The 24,641-nt window shown below is 31.2% G+C and overlaps 1 protein-coding gene across 1 annotated transcript; it reads left to right on the top strand.

The window, feature by feature from the left end:
• Nucleotides 1–18,990: 18,990 nt before the first annotated feature.
• LOC139852414 (hydrophobic protein RCI2A) lies at nt 18,991–23,196 on the top strand. The gene is made up of 3 exons (XM_071841704.1): nt 18,991–19,134; nt 19,224–19,317; nt 22,936–23,196. The coding sequence occupies exons 1-2, from the start codon at nt 19,054–19,056 to the stop codon at nt 19,305–19,307; spliced, it is 165 nt and encodes a 54-aa protein (XP_071697805.1). The 5' UTR covers nt 18,991–19,053; the 3' UTR covers nt 19,308–19,317; nt 22,936–23,196.
• The last annotated feature ends 1,445 nt before the right edge of the window (nt 23,197–24,641 follow it).

Below are 24,641 nucleotides of genomic sequence, written 5' to 3'. Positions count from 1 at the left end.
CCGATAGATATCACGAACCTAACCATATATATAATATATCAATATATTTTCTTTTTAAGTAATCGTTACATATATATATATATATATATACTTTTAATACTTTTAATATTTTCTTAGTCCGTAGTTAGCAGTCCGATGTTAGTGGTCCACAATTAGTTGCTTAAATAAAATAAATAAAGACCCCATCGTATTCGTATTGATCAGAATTAATCTCGACCCATGGTACCATGTTGTCAAATGACGTGTTGCGTACATAAAGTACCGTGTTGTCAAATGACGTGTTGCGTACAATCATGAGGTCTTATGATTAATCTTCTCGTGTTGTTTACGGGTGGTCCTGAAATATATAAAGTCAAATCATAAGTAATTATATATAAAATATCATATTAATTAGAAAAGATATGATTAATTTACTTTTTCTCCAAATATTTTCGTAGCTAAACTAGCTTCGGATACCCAATCTTGTTTTAGTCGTAATTTCTTCATTACAACTCCGTTTTTGTTGGTTCAACTTGCCACTTCCTTGGATCGAGTCAAATTTTAAGAATATGAACTGAAAATACCTTAGTTTGTATTCGAAATCATAGGTTATAGGTCAAACTTTGGTGAAACTTATGAAAGTGATCATTTTCCATCATAAAAACAACATTTAATGATCATTTTTCTAAAATACTTACACTTTGAGTTAAACCATGAAATTTTTATGTGTTAACATATTCATAAGAAATATCATTTTTCCAGAACATGAACTTCCAATTCAAAGTTCAAGATGGTTTTTAATTATCCAACCCAAAACAGCCCCCGGTTGCACTCCGACGACGTAGATTCAGTTTTTAAGATGTTCTTTGTAAAACCAAGTTATATCTTGTTAGGTTAGCATATCATTATGATATATTATAGGTCTTGAAGTGTTTTAAAAGTCAAGTTAGAAGGATCTATTTAGTTTGCGAACAAGTTTGAAATCATTCAAACTATGTTCTTGTTGTTAAAATTTTATACCACAAAATAAGATAGCTATATGAATATGAATTGAATAAGATTATGAACAAGGTTACTACCTTAAGTTACTTGGACAAAGTTACTGCAAAAGATAAGAAATAATCTTGGAATCAAAGAGTGGTGGAGTTAGATCAAAAGGTTGGAAGTAAACTTCTTCAAATGGGTGGTTATTTTGATATGTTCTTGAAAGAGTTTTCTTATGGTGTTTAAGGCTTGTAATTGAAGCTAAATGATGGGGAAAATTCTTGGAGATGATCAAGTATGAAGTTAGGAGTATTTTGAGAGAGAAATGAGGGTGTAGGTATGAGAAAATGGAGTGAAGAAATGGTGTTCATTTATAAAAACGTTTTTAGTTTATAAAGAAATAAAAGGATTCCTAATTTTGTTTTCTTACTAATAATTCATACTACTTGACAAATCCTAGTTACCTCATATCTAGGGCAGTAATAATGTTGATTAGGATGTTGATTTGATGTGTATATACCAATAGTAAATACGTATAGAAGCTGGGTATGATACGGGTACATATACCCTAGATATACATATAGAAATCTTGAGGAAACGGAACGAGAATTCAAATATAGCTATCTTTTGTGAATATACTTATATTGTTTTATGTATTTAAGTCCTTAAAAAGTGATTAAATACATTATATATACGATACATGTATAAGCATTATAGATTATAAGTATATAAATCAAAGAATGTTACGTATAGTTATCGTTTTGAAAACTTAAGTTAGTAGTTTCAAAATATACTTATAACTCATTGTCATTAGTACACAATGAGATGTTAAACCATACTTAGATCATGTTAAATATATATAAATACATATATATACACAAACGTATAATTATCATATGTTATATAGTTCGTGATATCATCTGTCATATTGGACGGTCAAACGTTGTGTAAAACTCTTTTCAAAAACACAAGTCTCAACAATTTGGATTGCTTATCATGTTGGTATAGTTTAATTTATGTAAATATTAATCTCATAAGTATAATTTGGTCAGAAAATTCCGGGTCATTACATCATCACTTAGCTTAGATCTTCATCTTCTTCACCATTTGGGTTGTAATCTTCACTTTCTTTTAATTACTTTGCAATATTTAGTTGTAATCATTACTTTAATCTTAATACTTGCTTTGATTACTTGTAATAGCTTGAATATGATGATGATTTACATTTCTATGCTTATTATTAGTTTGGTTTTAGCCATGATTGGCTAAATCTTTTGTGTTTGCTTATCTATGAATCTCTAATGCTAGTGTTTGCCCCAAATCAATTGAATATTGTTGTTTGAATGAATTACATGATCATGTGTTGTTGAGATTGGCTAAAGAACCATTGTTATGAGTTTGTTTTAGGTTTGACTTTGATTACATATGTTGAGTAGCTCTCTTAGTGATTTGAGAAGTGAATCAACGTGTGCTTCAACACCTTAGGTGATCTAGACAACTAGCTAGGGAATTACAAGTGATTGTGTTCTTGATCTAAGTTGGTTTTCAATTGGCCTTTAGTCAACATAGTAGTGCCGATTATCTTAAGTGATTTCGATAGTTGGGAGTTTTAAGTGATTTTAACTCAAGCTCAATCTTAATGACCAAATCATGCTTAACTCGATCTTAGGATACAAAGCTTATGTGAATTCGTGGAGTATCATTTGAATTGAGGTTTAGAAGTGATTCTAACTTTTAATAGTTCAACAACTTATGAGATAACAAAATAGGCAAAACGGGGCAAGCCAAGAATAGAGAGGATTAGATAAGTGAACACGTCTTAGTTAATTGATTTAAGTCTTTAATACTTTGCTACTTTGCTAATTTAATTTTGTTTAATTGCACAAGTTTTAGTTGTTAGTTGATATCAATCAAAACCCCCCCAATCAAACAAACCCTAGGACAATTACTAGTTTCAAATAACCATCTTACACCGCTTCCCTTGGGACGAACTTGATAAGAATACTTGCATTAAAGTGCTATAACAACCGGGTTTAAGTGCTCGTTAGTTTTGTGTGCTTGATTGTAGTGTTTAAGTCAAATATAAATTTAGAGGGTAAAAAGATGTATTGTAACGCACGCATCAATTCTACAAACACTGATTGATCAAATAACCATTCATTTCATACATTACTTCAACAACCATTCACTGATTACATTTACATAAAACCAAAATAAGTTCACAAACAAAAAACATACCACACAAACTAAAACAAAAGCTTCCAAAAGACTACATTGTAGATCAATTACTAAAGTAATACATGGCAAGCAGACCCCAACTAACAATGCACATTAACTTCCAAGTCCTAGCATTTCTTTCTTCATTTCGAAGCCGTTCATACACTGCAGCTATCACTGGATTTGGAGGATCGTACCATGCAAAGAAGGTGCAACTACCCCTCTGAAACATATATAATCCATCAAAATTAGTTATACAAATTAGGGTCGAAAACCCTAATTTGTGATGCATAACTATATTACTCGAATTTAGGGTTTTTGAAAATCACCTGTGATGCACAACAATAGAAACGACGACCAGGGTTAGCATCAGTTCCGAAAATACGAACAATAGCTGGACGACCACACCAGCATTCCATTACGATTGAACAATTTGATTAGGGTTTTTTTTAGGGTTTTTAATTGCAATTGATTTGGGATGTTGGAATGGGATGGAGGGAAGCCATTTAATATATAAGCACGCGTACTATCTGCTAAAATCTGTAAAAGGACCAAAATACCCATCACGTTTCATGCACGTGATGGTACTTAACGTCCAAGTATGACGCCTGACTGACGGAGGGACGCGTAAACAAAAAAAGTGATAATAGAGGGATGCTGAAAGCCAAAAAAAAAACTTGAGGGACGTTGTTAGCTTTTTGGGGTAAAATGGAGGGATCAACGGCACAATTATTTCTATTAATTAAGGTTTAAATTATTTAAATAAAATTTGAGTTTTTTTTATTAAATGTTGTTAACTTGTGTTTTTAGAACACTAGTTAGTGTTCTTATTTGAAATAAGAATTTTTTCAAAGACACTCTTTAAAGTTGTTGTTAATAAATTAAAAAATGATAAACATAGCGGTTAATATTATTTTTAGGGCGGCAAGTAATTTATATGTACAAGACATTTATACCTGTTAACAAGAACTTTAGTGACTGTTGTTTAGAAAATTACTCTTGAAAAAACAAAAATATAAAAATAGTTGTTTTTTTCGCAAAAATAAAAATAAAAAAAAACAAAACAAAAATTTTAACGCGTTAAGATAACAAGAACATTTTCCAAAAGAAAACGTTCCCAACCTAAGATGCAAAACGAAAGCATAGAGGCTGAGGCTCGAACCTAGAACGCATAAAGAACAACTCTAAAACTATCTATCATCGAGCCTCTAACTATAAATTAAACGATATACAAACGCGAAACAAATCATATCAACCATTTAATCAAACCTAAAACGTGAATCTTTAAATATACAACAAAAAAAATAACCAAACACATTAATTGATCACCTTCTTCATTACCGTCGACGATCTTTCGATCGATTATTTTTCAATTTCGATTAACTATCTTATAGGTCAAAACATTAGAAGAACCTCCAATCTTATAAAATTAGTTGTTTTGTTTTAGAGATAGGAGATATTGATACCTGTTCAACCAAAACTTTAAAAAAAAAAAAAAAAAAAAAGGAAAATAAATATTTCATTACGTATGTTATTTATTATTATATATTCAAATTCAACAATTCAATATTTATTTAGTATGATTTTTACTCGTAATAATTCGATATTTGATAAATAGATTAAATAAAAAGAAAAGCATTGGAAACACGTGTCCCAGGTGTACCCCACCACGCAGTGAGTGCTATAAATCGTGGCCACTGGCAACAACCAACTTACAATTTAGATCACAAGCATTGCATTACAATTCTATACGAAATATACACACTTACACACTCAAAATAATAATAAAAATAAAAACAATTAAAAGAGAAGTGTAAAGATGCCGTCGGAAGGTACACTAAACTGCATCGACATCATTCTTGCAATCATCCTTCCTCCTCTTGGCGTTTTCTTCAAATTCGGTTGCCATGTAATTCTTTATCTCTAATTAATTAATTACTCATATATATTCTCATATTATTATACGGAGTATTTATTTATTTGAAATGTGATTTTGATTTTATCTATAGAAAATTGTTTAAAAGAAGAGTTAATATTGTTTAATTTTGTTGCATTTGAATTGTTATCTCACATCGGTTGATAGAATTTTATATTTATAATTTATAATTTATTGGATGCGTTAAAGTGTGATAATTTCGTTAACTGTTTAACTTTTTTTTTTTTTTTTTTTTGTATAATTATATAAATAATAGGGATCTTTTGTTGGTTGCAGGTGGAGTTTTGGATATGCGTATTGTTGACTTTATTTGGATGGGTTCCTGGTGTTATTTATGCAATTTATGCCATCACCAAGTGATTATATTAAATCTATCTTATGGTAATTTCTTTTAATAACAACCATTCATATAAGTGTAGGTTAATGATATTTTCACTTGATTTTTGGATAAATCCGCTAAAGTAGTGCATCTTAAATTGTACACTATAAATTGTTGATGCAAAGATATAAATGGACGATGTATCAGAAAATAAAGTGAAAATATCGATCACTCTTCATATACTATATAGTACTATACATCAATTATTAATTATTTAATTATCATAATATAATTATATTCACTGTTGATTTGTTATTATTATATCGAGTATTGTCTTTCTGGAGAGATCCAAAGAAAATATATATTGCTCATACATGACGTTAAAGGGGCTTTCACTTTACTATTTTTAGCAAAATTAGTTTTTCAATAAACCAAATAAAATAGAGTAAAATGTTGAAGGTGTGTTAGGTGTGTGTTACGTGTAATAATAAGAGTCGTTGATGTAAAATGATCTATTGATGTAAAAAATCGTAGTTTAAAAAAAATAGAGTAAAATGCTTGCATGTGAATTTTAATTGGATATAAACAAGTGGTTACCTGTATGTGGTTAAATAAATAGAGTAATTAATTGTACTTTAATTAACATTAAACGGTGATTCAACTGTTTTACTAATGACGCTCGCTTTTTCTTTGTGTTAGGTTGGTACGTGGACTCGTATCAGATGAAACATCGTAATTGTGTTGGTTGTGGGTTTTTATTTACGTTTATTAAAATGTTGAATTGATCTTTTAGTGAATATGTTATTTTTTCTTTAATTTTTTTTTTCTTTACTTAATTTTTGTTATTGTTTCCTTAATAGACTTGTAGATTGTTGTGTTGATTATCATCTTTTTATGGTAGTTTGGTTTAATGTGATTGATCTAATCGGATATTAGCTACTTTTTATGAATTTAAAGTTGGAGTAAAATTAATTTAAAATACAATTAAAAGGTGGGATAAAATTTGATAACTAGTTTTAAAGTTAAAAATTTTAATTTTAAATTAATTATGAACGGTTAAATTAAACACTCATCTATACTCATCTATAAATTTTGAAAAAATCTTTATCTTCAACAATTATCTAACTTAACCATATTATATAACAAAAAAAGTGTTACGGATTGATACATTGATTTTGATTTCTACATAGAGAGGAAGTCTTTTTTTTTCAAGAAAAGAATTCATTAAATAGAAGGGAGGGTCAAAAATGCCCAAACCCAAACATACAGTACATCAAGCATCAGACGATAAACAACACCATGGCTCGAGTACCCTAACACTATATACACGAAATAATAGACGGGTAACAAGTTGGTAGAGAGAGCAACCCGAGAAAACTTTGCAGTTCCTATTTCTCCACATTAAGTAAGCACAAGACCACTCGACCACTTGTCAAATTTTAGATCCTAACAGAGTCATTTGTCGATTGCTCTTCCACGAAAGGCTTCATTTAAGTTTAAGCTTTACATAACACCAAACCCCCACCATTTATACATTTTTTCTCACAACTCCATTCGACATTTGCAAAAAAACATCATGTTCCATGGATTTTACATTGTCATCACAAATCAGACACTTAACAGAGTCGAGATCAATACCTCTCTGAGAGAGAGGCTCTCTTATCAAGTTCCACATGAACCGGAATCTGTTTTCGAATAGTCTCCACATAAAGACTTTAACATTTAAAGGCACAACATTGTTCCTCAGAGTTTTGAGCCGTGAATTATTGTCGAGAAGCAGCTTGTCATCTTAAAATTTGACACATCCCTTGCGGTGAATTTCCCGCTTCCATATAATCGTCAATGCCAAACATCCTGTGACCTTTATGAAATAAGAATGTAAGCTGTTAGTAAAATAGTGAGATCATCTCATGCTTTTATAGTCAGGTTTCACGTATAGTCCATGTAGTTTGACACATCGAATCCTTCCAAGTAATGTTGTCCCGAATCATAGCACCTTTATCCGCCTCCAAGTTAAACAATCTTTGAAACTTCACATTAATAGGAGTATCAAACAGCCACTGCACGACTCTTCCCAGAATGAAGTTAAAGCACCATCACCCACGGTCTTGATCAAGGAGCTTTGAAAATTTGAGAGCTTACTATCAATTTCTCAACCTATGTGCTAATACGTAAAAAGTAATGTTTCGACCCTCGTTGTCTCTCTCATATAACCAAGAAAAATAAAATATAAGTTATAATATACCCTTTTATTAGTTTATTTTGAAAAACTTGAAAAAAACGAAGACAATGGCACACCAATCAACGAATATGGACTTATAACGAAGAAATCAGAGCCTAACCAATAAAGACGGTTCACTTACGCTCAAATTAATAATCCCGTGAAATTGAAAAATGAGATTTTACCCAATACCATCTTATAGATAATCGAATTATGAACGTGTGAGTGCAAAATTCGTCAAAAGCAGACAAGAAACGAAAAAGTTAGAGCAAAATATGAAGACAAGTTTTCGAAAAAAAAACTAAAAATAGGCAAGGGCCCTGTGACGATCGCTCCAAATCCATATGGACGAACACGTCATTCATCGATTTCATTGCGAGGTATTTGACCTCTATATGATACGTTTTATAAACATTGCATTCTTTTGAAAAGGCACACCATAAATGAATATTTAAATCAAAGGTTTTCGACATCTGATGATTTCTACATATAGACAATCACCATAAATAATAGTTTACAATAGTACTTCCGTTGACAATGCAGTCAAAATAAGATACATGGTGATGATTTGGTGAATGCAACGTTTCCTTGAAAAATATGACATGTAAGACTCCATGCACATAGCTTGTCTAACATATAATCAAACAGCGGAAGACTCCTAGGGAACCTGAGAATAAACATGCTAACAAGTGTCAACACAAAGGTTGGTGAGTTCATAGTTTTAATGTTTTGCATAATCTGTACATAAAGATGGATCACAAGATTTTAGTTGTTTCATCCAGAAACGTTTATCAAAATATTCTACAAGATTGAGCACCCTGGTAACTAAACTTTAACGTTATGTACAATACACGCAAACCAACGTGTACTAAACTCAAATAGCATACGTCTGTTTTATAGTTCAGGCTAGGGTTTCTATACCTGGAACAGACGGGGATGTCAAGCCCTATGGATCCATATATAACTACTCGCGCCCACAAGTTCTTATAACCGGCAGTTACTAGTTACCAAAGCTAAGGAATTTTCGGTTCAAACTCGTTGTAGAATTTAGTATGTACTTGTATCCATTGCGTTTAAAATAAAGTGCATGTATTCCCAGCCCAAAAATATATATTACAAAAGCAATTAAAAAGGGAGCAAATGAAACTCACGCATATAAATATTGTAAATCAGTTAATAAAGCATTTGCATGTATTCTCAGCCCAAAAATGTAATGGGTAAAAGGGATCATATGAAACTCACCTTAGCAGCATATAAAGTTGTTCACCAAAATGTGATCGAAACTCGGATTACCAGATAACCGTAGATCTCAACCTAGAGAATATATGTTGGTCAATAAATGTCTATCAAGCTAGGTCAGGTCATAGTGTATCACAATCCTAATGCTCGAGATCGACATACAAAAGTTATCCAAAGTAGTTTCAAAAATTCAATTTTGACAATAGTTTAACAAAACGAGACATACCTTATATAAGGATTCATTTACTCGGTTGGTAATATTCAAAAATCCAATTTATCAATCTTGCAAACAAGTTGTTTTAAATATTAATTGCAGATTCAAAAGCAATTCCATTTAACGTCAATCATAATTCAGTTGATCGTATCTTTTAATCCGTTCATCGAAACTATTCGATATCTAAATGAAAAGTTATTGATTTTTCGCCAGCTTTCCAAAAACATGTATATCATATACCTTTTACCAGTAATATATGTATTTAATTCGTGAATCATTATAAACTGTTTAGCGACGAAATTTAGCATACAAGCATGTATAAATATATATACTCGAGCACTAGATATGGATACACAATTAATATATAAAAGATAAAATATGAGTGCTTACGTACCAATATTGAGATTTAATATTGTAGGAAATTACGTAGCCGCAACAGAGATGATAAACACTAGGTTTGATTCACAAATATACCCCCGAATATTACCCATAACCTCTTTGACAATAACCCATAATTTCCTTAGCTCTAGCTTGCTCGAGAACCCGTTTCGAAATCATTTGGACATCCCTCCGTCGTGATATTATATATATATATTATTATCTTTGTATCGTAAAAATAATAATACTAATACTATTAATAATAAGATTAATAATAATAATCTTAATATTAATAATAATAATAATTATTATTATTATTATTATTATTATAATAATTATAATAATTATAAATAATAAATTAAATAAATAACATAAGTAATACGGAGTAATATAAAGTGTGAGAAAACTGAACCAGAATCGTGCAATTTATAGAACTTTTTCTGAAAAAGCACCCCATGCGATCGCATGGGATTTGTGCTTCAAGGCCATGCGATCGCATGGCCCTCTGATCCAGCTCACATACTTTTGTTTTCTTGTTTGTCGACATATTATTTAAATATATATAATATATTTAATTTATATAATTAATTATATATTATATTAAATTCATGTGCATAGTTGACCTGTAATTTTCGTTCCGATGACTCGTACGTTGTTACTCAACTTATGTTCCGGTTTCGGTTTCTCAAATGCATTTTCGTACACTTAGAAAACTTGCATTTTACGTTTCGTGACACGTACCTTTGTCAAAATATAGCCTTAAATTATCCATAAACTATATCACTCAAAGTATATCTTAATCTTTCGAGTATTTTGGTCATTTACTTCTATAAATCATTGTCTCGTTATTTATTAATATAATAGTATTTATCAAACGTTTCATAACCAAGTTAATATCTATTCTCAATATTTTTAAACACGTTTTAAAATATACGTCGCAAGTTATTCATACAATTAATATTCTAACTTATCATATATATTTAAATAAATATTTAAACCAATAAGTTTAATGTACGGTATTAAACAATTAATACATTGTTACGTTTTCAAGTTATAGTATATATATATGTATCATATACATATAATTGTTCGTGAATTGTCAAGAACAACCGAAAGGTATTTGAATATATGAAAGTAGTTCAAAAATTTTGAGATTCAGTTTACAGACTTTGCTTATCGTGTCGAAAATGTTAATCATACAAAGATTAAGTTTAAATTTGGTCAGAAATTTCCGGGTCATCACAGTACCTACCCGTTAAAGAAATTTCGTCCCGAAATTTGAGTGAGGTCGTTATGACTAACAATAAAAAAATTTTCATGCCGTATATGAGTCGATAAATAGAGTTTTATCACTGTTTGAATAATATGGATAAAACAATCCAATTACTCGAAGCGTATGAGAGAAGTTATCATAATAGAGTGAAATAGAGATTCGTCTTATCTTTTGACGTAGTAACGATTGGTTTCCGAAATTTAAGGAATAGAAAATCTTCATAATAAGATTTGATTCTTCGAAATTTAAGGAAATTATGATTTCCTTTGATTAAATGCGTAATCTGCCTCGATTGTTATGTCTGATATTTCGCTATAAATTAACTACTTCCGTTTCATTATTTTCACCACTCCTACATCTTCTTCCTCATTTCATACTTCAAAAGATTGTGAAATGCTTCATCCAGTTCTGATTCTTGATATACTTTTAACTTTCATATCTGTCATTCTTCTTTTTCATCTACCACCAAAGGAAGTTATTTTCTTCTACCATTACCTTGGGGTTATAGTGTTTTTCATTCTCCCGTGTCTTTATATTGCTATACGCATTGATATACATGGTTTGTAATTTCGGGGTTGTTATAGGGCTTTATATTCTCCGTTATATTTCGGAGCTTCATGCTTCCGTTCTCTCTTCCCGACTTTAAGTCAAGCGAATAATGGTCCAGAATTCGTAGGTATGAATTTCGGAATGAACATAATTAATGTTCTAAGAAAGAAACGGTAATGGCACAATCTGACTTGTCAAATTACCAGAATACCTCGAAAAAGACCGAATCATCAAGAAAAATATTTTCTTTATATGTTTAGAGGTTAAATAGAATAAAAGAGTTATGTAACATGGTTCATGATGAGGGTATGATATGTGAACCTTTGTCACGTTCCATTAGAAACTCAACATGACTTACTGTAATATAATCACGTTGATCAAGTGTCATTATATTATACTAACTCATGCTTCAGTTCCCAACATTACTTCAAAACATCCATTTTTCGAATTTTTCAGATTTTAAAAACTAAAATAGTTTCTTTTATGATGTAACACAGATAGCGCGAAGAGGTAATGATTTCAGATAAGAATGGTTTCGAAAAATATCTTCAGAAATATGGAGGATATTTATAATGGGAGATACGATGATATCTTAGAATATTTAAGATAAGATGATGATGAAGAATATTGTCCGCAAAGGTTTTAGAGTAAGGAGCAAGGTATTCGCTAATGATTTCAGCAGACTCTGAATCATTTGCATTCTTTGAAGGTAGATTTAGTCTTTATGATTTGTCCACAGCCTCCTTCATGGTCTGCTCAATCCGTTTTTTAATTCCAAACCTTCTCTTTTTCTCAGCTTTACCACCATACTATTCTTTATCATCAAATTTTTGACTGTTAAGGTCGTTTATAGTTTTTGCTGCTTCATCAACATTTTTCCAAAATTCGGAGAACTAGTTTCGTAGTTTGGGGTGTTTTTCGGAAACTTCACATTCGAAGTATGTAAGTCCAGGAGGTAGACGTTATATGTACACATATAACTGTTGGCGTAGACGTGCTACAAGATTTCAAAATACTGATTGCTAATTCCCGATAGTTGGTATGGCAATTGCCATTACAAGATGCGGATGAGTACATGATACGGTTTCAATGAGTATAAGGATTTTTCGGAAGGTCAAAGATCAATGAAGTTGTTGGTAAATTTACTGCTAATGTGGTGGAACATGAAAGATTCCCCGATAACAAAAATGTATATGCCAAAGTTACAAGTCTGAAAGGTCGTCGTTGACTGGTTGAACGGTTGATAATACTGGATACTTTGAAAAGAAATTGCAAGGTTATTTTCAGTAATAACAATGCTAAAGGATCTTTCACATTTTTGAAGTCAAAGTATAGCTTTGAAAGATGTAGAGATCTAAGAATGATGTTACCCGTTAAATCTTGACTTGGATTCTGATCCGTCAATATCAGAATATGTAATTGAATTTGTATGGAAACGATTGTATATTGCTGTGAGCATAGTTAATAATTTTTGAATCAAAGTTGAAGAATGTACAGTATAACATATTAATTGTGAACTTATATATTTCCCGGGAATTACCTACCCGTTAAAGATTTCACAAGTAATATTTTGTACAAAAGAATTTTTATTACCGTTTTTACGAAAATATATGTATGTATATTTTGTTCAGATGTAATACAGATTTGATGAGTTAATATCATATTAAGCTCATTTGATTTTTGACTTGAATTAGAAATGAATAATCTCTAAAATATTAAAGATTTAATAATCTTTACGGAGTATTTCACTAATGTAATCAATACTCAGTTTTATTGATATTTTCTCAGTGAATCATGTTGGTGCTCATGGAACTCTTGCTAACTTCACAAGGTACGAATGATGTTTTCTAGAAAGTTTCGAATACATCGAAGATGAAAGTATAAAATCAACCATATAATTGAATAATATACTTAGTTTATTATGAAATGGAATTCATTGAGTTGGAAACAGAGATTGTAGTTAACGATGGTTAAGTCGTTAACGAAGGATGTACATCATAGCATATTAGTAATATGAATTAACCGAGTAGTACCTACCAGTTAAGATTCACACGTAATAACTTGGTACAAAAAGATTTATTTTGATTTCAAAATTCATATATATTAAATATACATAAAATTTCTTCAGGAGAAATGAGTTAATACTTCATCGGTTATTGTTGCTGGTATTTCTTGGTAACTACGGTGCGTATGACGTTGATGCTCGTGGGACAGATTGTGAAGTTGAGGTTTGCGATGTGGATGTTGTTGGTGGTGGTAATGGTACTATTGGCGTTGTTGTCGGTGGTACTGTTGATGCCGGTGATGTTGCTGGTGCCTGTAACCCTTGCACTATATTCTCCAAAGCCACTACCCGAGCACGAAGCTCGTTGACTTCTTCTACTACACCGGGATGATTGGCGGTTCGGACGAGCGGATGAATAAGATCCAGAATTTGAGAGAGTATATGATCATGACGAGATATTCTGGAGATGAGAGAGAAAATAGTATTATGAACAGGTTCGCCGGTAAGTGCTTCAGGTTCTTCGCCCAGAGGGCAATGTGGTGGATGGAAGGGATCGCCTTCTTCTTGTCTCCAATAATTAAGTAGGCTACGAACCCATCTCCAATTCATCCAGAATAGGTGATGGCTGATTGGTTGATCCATTCCTGTTACACTGTCTTTGGAATTCAGGTGAATATCCATATCGGAATAGCTGTCGGAGTTTAAGGATTTTGAACTAGATACGGGATCCATCTTGTATAATTATGGAGATGATTTTTTTTATATGAATTAGATTATAGAATTTAGTTTGGTATTCTTCAATACATAATTTACATATGTATATATAATACCAAATTCCATAAATCACGGAGAAATTTTCGGAAGATGTCAGGAAAAGTTTACAGTAACAGATACGCTAAGATATGTATTTTTGTCTATACACTATTTATGCAATAAATGCAGGAAAATGTGTCTAGACTTAAGAATGATAAGCATATAATTTCCGACAAGAACTGATAAGCAAAACTTTTAACATGCAGACACGGTCGAAGTCCAGACTTACTTATGCATCCTAACAACTATCAGTTAGACACACTCATGCAAGACCTGGTTCGCTAGGACCAACGCTCTGATACCAACTGTGACGATCACTCCAAATCCATATGGACGAACACGTCATTCATCGATTTCATTGCGAGGTATTTGACCTCTATATGATACGTTTTATAAACATTGCATTCTTTTAAAAAGGCACACCATAAATGAATATTTAAATCAAAGGTTTTCGACATCTGATGATTTCTACATATAGACAATCACCATAAATAATAGTTTACAATAGTACTTCCGTTGACAATGCAGTCAAAATAAGATACATGGTGATGATTTGGTGAATGCAACGTTTCCTTGAAAAATATGCCATGTAAGACTCCATGCACATAGCTTGTCTAACATATAGTCAAACAGCGGAAGACTCCTAGGGAACCTGAGAATAAACATGCTAACAAGTGTCAACACAAAGGTTGGTGAGTTCATAGTTTTAATGTTTTGCATAATCTGTACATAAAGATGGATCACAAGATTTCAGTTGTTTCATCCAGAAACGTTTATCAAAATATTCTACAAGATTGAGCACCCTGGTAACTAAACTTTAACGTTATAATAAGTACCCCTGTTTTAACATACATGCAACCAACATGTACAATACACGCAAACCAACGTGTACTAAACTCAAATAGCATACGTCTGTTTTATAGTTCAGGCTAGGGTTTCTATACCTGGAACAGACGGGGATGTCAAGCCCTATGGATCCATATATAACTACTCGCGCCCACCAGTTCTTATAACCGGCAGTTACTAGTTACCAAAGCTAAGGGATTTTCGGTTCAAACTCGGTGTAGAATTTAGTATGTACTTGTATCCATTGCGTTTAAAATAAAGTGCATGTATTCCCAGCCCAAAAATATATATTACCAAAGCAATTAAAAAGGGAGCAAATGAAACTCACGCATATAAATATTGTAAATCAGTTAATAAAGCATTTGCATGTATTCTCAGCCCAAAAATGTAATGGGTAAAAGGGATCATATGAAACTCACCTTAGCAGCATATAAAGTTGTTCACCAAAATGTGATCGAAACTCGGATTACCAGATAACCGTAGATCTCAACCTAGAGAATATATGTTGGTCAATAAATGTCTATCAAGCTAGGTCAGGTCATAGTGTATCACAATCCTAATGCTCGAGATCGACATACAAAAGTTATCCAAAGTCGTTTCAAAAATTCAATTTTGACAATAGTTTAACAAAACGAGACATACCTTATATAAGGATTCATTTACTCGGTTGGTAATATTCAAAAATCCAATTTATCAATCTTGCAAACAAGTTGTTTTAAATATTAATTGCAGATTCAAAAGCAATTCCATTTAACGTCAATCATAATTCAGTTGATCGTATCTTTTAATCCGTTCATCGAAACTATTCGATATCTAAATGAAAAGTTATTGATTTTTCGCCAGCTTTCCAAAAACATGTATATCATATACCTTTTACCAGTAATATATGTATTTAATTCGTGAATCATTATAAACTATTTAGCGACGAAATTTAGCATACAAGCATGTATAAATATATATACTCGAGCACTAGATATGGATACACAATTAATATATAAAAGATAAAATATGAGTGCTTACGTACCAATATTGAGATTTAATATTGTAGGAAATTACGTAGACGCAACAGAGATGATAAACACTAGGTTTGATTCACAAATATACCCCCGAATATTACCCATAACCTCTTTGACAATAACCCATAATTTCCTTAGCTCTAGCTTGCTCGAAAACCCGTTTCGAAATCATTTGGACATCCCTCCGTCGTGATATTATATATATATTATTATTTTTGTATCGTAAAAATAATAATACTAATACTATTAATAATAAGATTAATAATAATAATCTTAATATTAATAATAATAATAATTATTATTATTATTATTATAATAATAATTATAATAATTATAAATAATAAATTAAATAAATAACATAAGTAATACGGAGTAATATAAAGTGTGAGAAAACTGAACCAGAATCGTGCAATTTATAGAACTTTTTCTGAAAAAGCACCCCATGCGATCGCATGGGATTTGTGCTTCAAGGCCATGCGATCGCATGGCCCTCTGATCCAGCTCACATACTTTTGTTTTCTTGTTTGTCGACATATTATTTAAATATATATAATATATTTAATTTATATAATTAATTATATATTATATTAAATTCATGTGCATAGTTGACCTGTAATTTTCGTTCCGATGACTCGTACGTTGTTACTCAACTTATGTCCCGGTTTCGGTTTCTCAAATGCATTTTTGTACACTTAGAAAACTTGCATTTTACGTTTCGTGACACGTACCTTTGTCAAAATATAGCCTTAAATTATCCATAAACTATATCACTCAAAGTATATCTTAATCTTTCGAGTGTTTTGGTCATTTACTTCTATAAATCATTATCTCGTTATTTATTAATATAATAGTATTTATCAAACGTTTCATAACCAAGTTAATATCTATTCTCAATATTTTTAAACACGTTTTAAAATATACGTCGCAAGTTATTCATACAATTAATATTCTAACTTATCATATATATTTAAATAAATATTTAAACCAATAAGTTTAATGTACGGTATTAAACAATTAATACATTGTTACGTTTTCAAGTTATAGTATATATATATGTATCATATACATATAATTGTTCGCGAATTGTCAAGAACAACCGAAAGGTATTTGAATATATGAAAGTAGTTCAAAAATTTTGAGATTCAGTTTACAGACTTTGCTTATCGTGTCGGAAATGTTAATCATACAAAGATTAAGTTTAAATTTGGTCAGAAATTTCCGGGTCATCACAGGCCCCCGCACTAAACTCCAGTCCGGCGAAGGGTACCCGGTCCGTACAATGCAAGTTAGGACCTGGCAAACCAGCTTAGGACAGGTCGGACCAAGTATTGGGCACCCTGGACAATTATATAACTTAAAAGGAGTCTTTCCAGTCCTAGACATTCAGATATCGGTTCGGGCACCCAAATCTTGGGTCCGGCACCCACGGTACCGGATCCGGCACCCAAATCTTGGGTCGCTCCCGGTATCGGATTCGGCATCCAAATCCTTGGATCCCGACTGATTTTCTCCAAGATGCAAAATTTAGGCTGGTTAAACACCCTCTTTAGGTCCGGCTCAAAATTCGACCTCACCAATGAGGCTAGGGGTCTACATATAGTGAAACATTAAACCTAGTTCTTTGTTATACAAGTTAACTTGGCCTTCAAGCCAAAAACATTCTAAAAATCAATTAGCACTTGTTGAACAAGTTAACTTTGCCTTGAAGTAAACAACTTTCCTAAAATTAGAAACTTGCTCTACAAGTTAAACTTAAATTCCAAGAAAAACTTATCTCTACAGTAATCTTGATTTCCTTTCCTTGATTAAAGTTTTCATATCTCAACACAAACTTCAAGCATTATTTGTTTTTTTTTTTTTTTTTGAAAGAATAAGCTTCAAGCAAGAATTGTTTGTAGACGAAGTTTGAAGAGCTTATTAAAAAAGATAAGCTTTAAAAAAATATGTTACTAGAAGTAGCTTTTAAAAATAAGTTGTTAACGCATATTTTGTATGGTTGTCGCTAGAAAAATAACGTTTATTATTTTATTGTACACCTAGTTGATGTATACGCATGAAACTGGCCAGTTACAGGAGCATATGTACGTAACTATTGGTCCATAATGTTTAAGAGGCCCATTGACTCATTGAGTTAAACTCATTAGGGTTAATGTCTAGTTTGCCTATAAATACCAGTTTATGTGTTCATTAGGGTTAAGAGATAAGAGCCAAACCCTAATTGGTGAGCCGTGTTTTGGCAATCCATTGTTAAGGGAAGATCATGCTCGATCTCCCATAACCAATCGACGTTTATCTGTTTAAATCAATTAATCGTAAGTTCAACGTTTATATATATTAATAATATTAATTTATGTTTGATTCATCGTGTTTATCTTTTATGTCTTTGATCTTGCTCATATATGATTGTTAATGATCCTTAATCGGACCAACATAAGTTTATGAGTTGTGGTTGAATAAGAAATTACAAAATTACTTATATTACATTACTATATATGTAATTTTCGTTTTATTCTTACATATGTTATTTTACATATTCAAGTCTTGCTTGCCAAACTCTTTACATAATACTACGTATAAACTTTATCTTGTGGCTTGAATTTATAGTTCAAGTTACCGTCTTACCGACATAAAGGACGTCAAACATAAACAATAAAAAACAATACAAAAATTTTAAGCAACTTAATCAAACAAGAGTACAAAACTATGTAGAGGTAGATAAAGTAGGATAAAAAACTTGTCGACCAGTTTATCGAAACAAGTACGCCGACCAAATCACATTAATCAATTACGGAGTAGTTTATTTTAAAATAGAATTTTAGCTTTTAAGAAAAACTTGTCGACATTTTTATCTTAACAAGCAAACAAAAGACTTTATAAAAACATTTTAAGTGGTGACAGGTAAGAATTAAATTAAATAAAATGAAAATAGATAATCCATAACAAGCCACGTGTCCCGGTGTACCTCATGGCTATAAAATAGGTACAATAGGCAACACATAAGTTACAAAATATCACAAAAATCATAAATCATAGAAACTTTTAAGAAAATCAGAAAATTTGCAAAATGTCGACAGCAACTTTCATAGATATCATTCTTGCAATCATCCTTCCACCCCTTGGTGTTTTCCTCAAGTTTGGCTGTCATGTAAGTCTCTATTACTTTTAAATTTTCAGTTATTTTTTAGAAGTTAAGAAATAATAATTAATATTTGTGTATGGTGCGTTGATTTGCAGGCTGAATTTTGGATATGTGTTTTGCTGACTTTGCTTGGATGGCTTCCTGGGATTATTTATGCAATTTATGTCATTACCAAGTAATATTATCATGGTAAGTTTTTGCTGATTATTATTTCCTTAAACCACACCAATAATCTGCTTGGATTTTTTTCTTTTCTTTTTTTAGGGTGAATAATCACTTGTAACCAACTTCTATCAGTTTTATTTCTATACAAATTTCTAGCAAGACAGTTATTTTTTTTTTTTTTGAAAAGCAAAAATATTATTATTATTATATGGAATATTACAATACAAGTCCCTATATGCTTTTATACAATGCTATAAACGAAACGGATCAGCTGAGAAAATATGGAATAATTATCTGAACTTATGATCGGGGGAGACGTAGACTAGATAACACTACGAGGGACGAACTTGCGTAAAAGAACAACAAGCGGGGAAGGAGGGGACAACCGTGCCGATCAAGCGACTACAAAGTTGACACACAACCAACCCATTTAATCTAACCCACATAGGCTATATAGAATAACGAAACCATCCCGATTTGAATTAAGTTATGTTAACCGACGCCTATGCGGTTACGACCGACGCCTATGCGGTTTGAAGGAGGTGACACGTAAAATGACGGGTTGAGTAGCCATTGATGCCAATCGATAGGTGTTTTCTTCCGTGAACGATTTGAGATCCAGCTAAAGCTTTGAGATTGGATCTCGGAGATTATCACAGCGGGGTTCCATATTTTTCCGGAAAAAATCTTTAAGTTCCTATGTTTCCAAATAATGTAGCACGCAATCCATTTAGCAGCTTGCCATATTGAAGAACCAATGGAATTATGTGATATGCCTTGATCCGAGATGATGGCATCATTGATGTTAGAGATACTTATGTTGTTTTGATTCCACCAATCGAGAAATTGTATCCACATTTTAAAATATTATAATTTAAAATTAAATACTACGTAGTTAAAATGGAAATTTGATAATCCACATTTTACCATGATCCAGAGTTTTAATTTAGAAAGAAAAAGAAAGTAAATGGAAAGAAACTAAAAAGAATGGTGTTTGGAGATATTTTACAGAGAAAAGAAAGTGCAGAGAAAATTTAATTAATTTTTCTTTCAAGCTTTCCTTCAAAATTGAAATAATTTCATTTCTTTCCCTTTTAATCATCTTCGCTTCTTTTACTTTCCTTTATATTTAAACTTGGAACATAGTGATAGGCTTAGGACTATCTTTAAGAAGTTTAGACGTGCATAAAATTTTTGTATTTTGAGCATAATCAACCACCCACTAATAGTAACCATCTCGATGTATAATATATTAAAGCTTGATTTTAGTTTTTTAAGTCGGCCCTTAAGGCTATTTTTTTAAAAAATCTTGGTTTTAAAGTAATGGTAAAATGACTATTTTGTCAATTAAGCAATTTTTCTGCAACTGAACAATGAGAGTATAATATATATATATATATATATATATATATATATATATATATATATATATATATATATATATATATATATATATATATATTTTGGTAGGATCAAGAGGGAAGTAGACGGGGAAGTAACCATTCGGGGGGAAGCGGGGGAAGCAAAAACTTTTTTTTTTTCGTTTTTTGAAAAAACTTTGTTCACGAACATCATAGATGAGATGAAAATATGAATATTTAGTAGAGACACTTTGTGATAAATGTTTTTATTTTGGCGGGAAAATGCTCGAAAAGTAATATATAACAATTATCGTGTTTTTCGATCGTATTTTGAGGTTTTAGCTATTGGGGTTTAGATATTAGGGTTTATAGGGTTTAGATATTAGGGTTTAGAAATTTAGGGTTTATGGTTTAGATTTAGGGTTTAGATTTAGGATTTAGATTGAGTTTTTAACACGAACGGTTTAGGGTTTAAGGTTTATGGTTTAGGGTTATAAACCCAAAACACTAAACCCTAAACCCTAAACCCTAAACTCTTTTAGGGTTTAGATTTAGGATTTAGATTGAGTTTTTTAACACGAACGGTTTAGAGTTTAGGGTTATAAACCCAAAACACTAAACCCTAAACCCTAAACTCTAAATCGGGCTAAATTTTACTTCACACAACATAAAAAAAACGTTCATATTCTTCACGAACAATATTATCTTGAATGTTATTTTTGTCGATCGTTTTCCCGCTTAAATAATAACATTCATCAAGTGTCTCTTCTAAATGTTCATATTTTCGTGTAATCTTTATGCCGGAAAAAAAATTCCAAAAAAAACGAAAAAAATTATTTTTTTTACTTCCCCCGATTGGTTACTTCCCCATTGATCCTGCTCATATATATATATGTATATATATATATATATATATATATATATATATATATATGTTTAAGAAAAAATGATGATACAATACGAAGATAAAGGAAATGAAATTGAAAGAAACTAAATGTTTCTAGTGTTTTTGAGTTTTGATAAGAAAGAAAGAACAAAAATGAGAATAATGATTTTATTCTAATCTTTATTCAACTACAAGGGGTGGTTTGGTAGGAATATGATTGCAAAGTTCTAAAAGGACCCATGCGTACTGTACATTTTGGGAGGCTTGTCTTTAAAAAAAAAATTCTAATTTTTATTTCATTTTGCTTTTAAGTTGAAAACGTTCACTTTTTTCCTTTTCATTCATCTTCAATTTTTTTGGGTTTGATATTTTCAATAATGTATTTGATAAATTTACTCACTTTATTCATTGAAAAATTGTACTATACAATATGTCAATACATAAAGTGAGTGGATTTATCATACTCATTATTGAAAATATCACTATCCATTCTTGTTTTTCTTATTTTTTTCATAAAAATCGAGAAGAGCCTAGTAGATCTTTACTTAGAGGCTAACCACAAATATCACAAAACATATATTTATTTCATTTATATTTATTTTAAATTATATTTATAATAAATTAATTTTTCTATTATTATCCTTTTGGGCTAATTAAGAAACTTTTCAGAGTTTTTAGTGATTTTTTTTTTTTTTTTTTGGAACGGCAAGAGTGATCTTACATTATAAATAGAGATGTAGTGATTTGAGGTAGTTTTAGGTAGGGTTAAAGAGGCTACAAACTTACACAACACAAATGTACCGATATCGTCCACAAACTCATTTTCGTCCTACTTGCGTATAAACTTTAAAAAAATGTGCTAATATCAACATTTTATAGTTTTGACCTGTTACATACTAGTTTTGACCTGTTTTTTTTTTTTTTTTTTTTCTTTTCAAGAATTGAGATCCATTCCACGAATGATACGTGTTGATCTTAACCAGTTTAGCCGGTAGCAAGTCATTTTTGTTTACATCGGTACACTTTTTGAAAGTTTTTGTTTACATCGGTACACTTTTTGAAAGTTGGTAGACGACAGTATGACGGAAATGAGTTTGTGAGCGACATCGGTACATTTGTGTAAGTTTGTAGCCTTAGTTATTTAGTTATGCACAAATAAAAAAACATTACTCGTGTTTTATATTCTTAAGCATAGTTATGAGAAAAAAAAATTCATAATAAAATACTAACAATCATCACTTAAAACTATGATATCGGTCTCATCGAGTACCGATGCATATAATTCTAATTCTAATGGAACCAACACAAAGCATCAAAAAGCATCTATAACAATGTACAATTTTAATTTTATCTTTATCTTTAACTTTATTTCTTTTTAATATTCTATTTTTGTAGGTGAGTTGGCTCGAATCAGCTGCTACCACATGAACACTTGTTTAGCCCTACGTGTGTATTACGATTCCCAAATTGACGCATCAGTTAATAATTTATGGACTTTTTTTTTTCTTCTTTTCTTTTTGTTATTAATTTGTCATCGTCTTTGTATTTCAGTAGACTTATCACGTAGATCGTGACTGTCTAATGTATGTCGTTGTGATTGGATTTTACTGTAAAATAGATAGATTTATTCAATTTTACATTTTTACTTTATGGTTTTATTTGCTTTTAACATCTAAGACTGCTTTACAAGATTTTCTTTCTACACTTTATTTGAAATTGAAAGAGTACCAGGAAGGTTATAATCACGTTGACGTAATTTTGATGTTCTAATAAGATGTTTCAGTTTCAAAATTTATTCGCTGACACTTTTTGGTGTGACAAAAAGTCGGTTGTTTGAGGTTGGAAAATAATCTAGTAATAACTCGGTTAAGTTGGTACATATGTGTGATGTGTGATGATTTTCACAAATACAAACCATTATAGCTCAAGGTTATACATTAATTTTCTTTTGGTAAATGAAACTTGGAGTTTGCTTGTGTTACTTGAAAACTGTCTTTAAAAATAACGGACAATATGAACATATTATGGGGCTAATGTTTCATTACCTTGCTGGGTTAATCCGTCTTGACTTTTGGGCCTTGAGTCTAATTATTACATGCCTAATACGGAGTATAACCTTAACCTTATGTGCTATGTTTATTGTTTACTATGTATTTTTTTAGAACGGAAATATCGGCATCGAATTCTCTCATTTGCCACTCACGCACCATTAGAAAGAAACTCCTCTCATCCATCGCGCAAAGCGTACCTGGAATGTTTTAGGTTAACTGTTTAGTCCCTCTGATTTGTACCATATTTTTAGGATAGTCAAAAAAGATTTATTTATCCAAATAGTCTTTGTAATTTGTACACATTAACCGCGTTGGTGATTTGAACACATGAACAACCCCCAACACCCCCCCCCCCCCTCGGAGTGACACACACACACACACACACGTATATGTAGTGATTCTACTCCAAAACATTTTGCTGTTTTTTTAACAATCTCCGGGTACAGTAGGCCGTCTTTGGTTTACAACATTTCAAAAGATAACTTCCGCGTTGCGACAGTTGGCGTATGAAACAACAACGGATATATTTGATGAATATTTAAAAATGGGAGAGAACTGAATATGTTCGCTTAAATGATTATTGTAAGTGTATAATCGACTTATATAGTCGAGAATATTTGAGAAAACCGACGGCAACTGACATTGATCGGTTGTATTCGACGCACGAGGAGAAACATGATTTTAAAAGAATGTTGGGCAGTATTGACTGTATGCGTTGGGTATGGAAAAATTGTCATGTTGCTCAGTTTAATTTTTAGTCTTTTTAATTTATTGAACTTTTTATTATTTATGAAATATAAAGTATGTAATGTTATTTATTTATTTTTAATTATGTAATGTTTTATCTTAATTTATTTAATTAAATAAATAAAACAGAAAATTAAAATTAAATGTCACGTCAGCGTCATACTCTTCTAACACATTTTCTATTACAACTTTCCCATTATCCAGTCATGATCATTTCAGCGTCAATACCCAAAATGTAATCCTTTCACTTTAAGTAGACGTTACCAATTATTCGTGGTTTAATGGGTGATCTTAATCTTAATA

This window comes from Rutidosis leptorrhynchoides, chromosome 6 (assembly GCF_046630445.1).
Source record: "Rutidosis leptorrhynchoides isolate AG116_Rl617_1_P2 chromosome 6, CSIRO_AGI_Rlap_v1, whole genome shotgun sequence".
NCBI lineage: Eukaryota > Viridiplantae > Streptophyta > Magnoliopsida > Asterales > Asteraceae > Rutidosis > Rutidosis leptorrhynchoides.
Note: the sequence above shows the minus strand (reverse complement) of the source record. Positions and strands in the feature narration are given on the sequence as shown.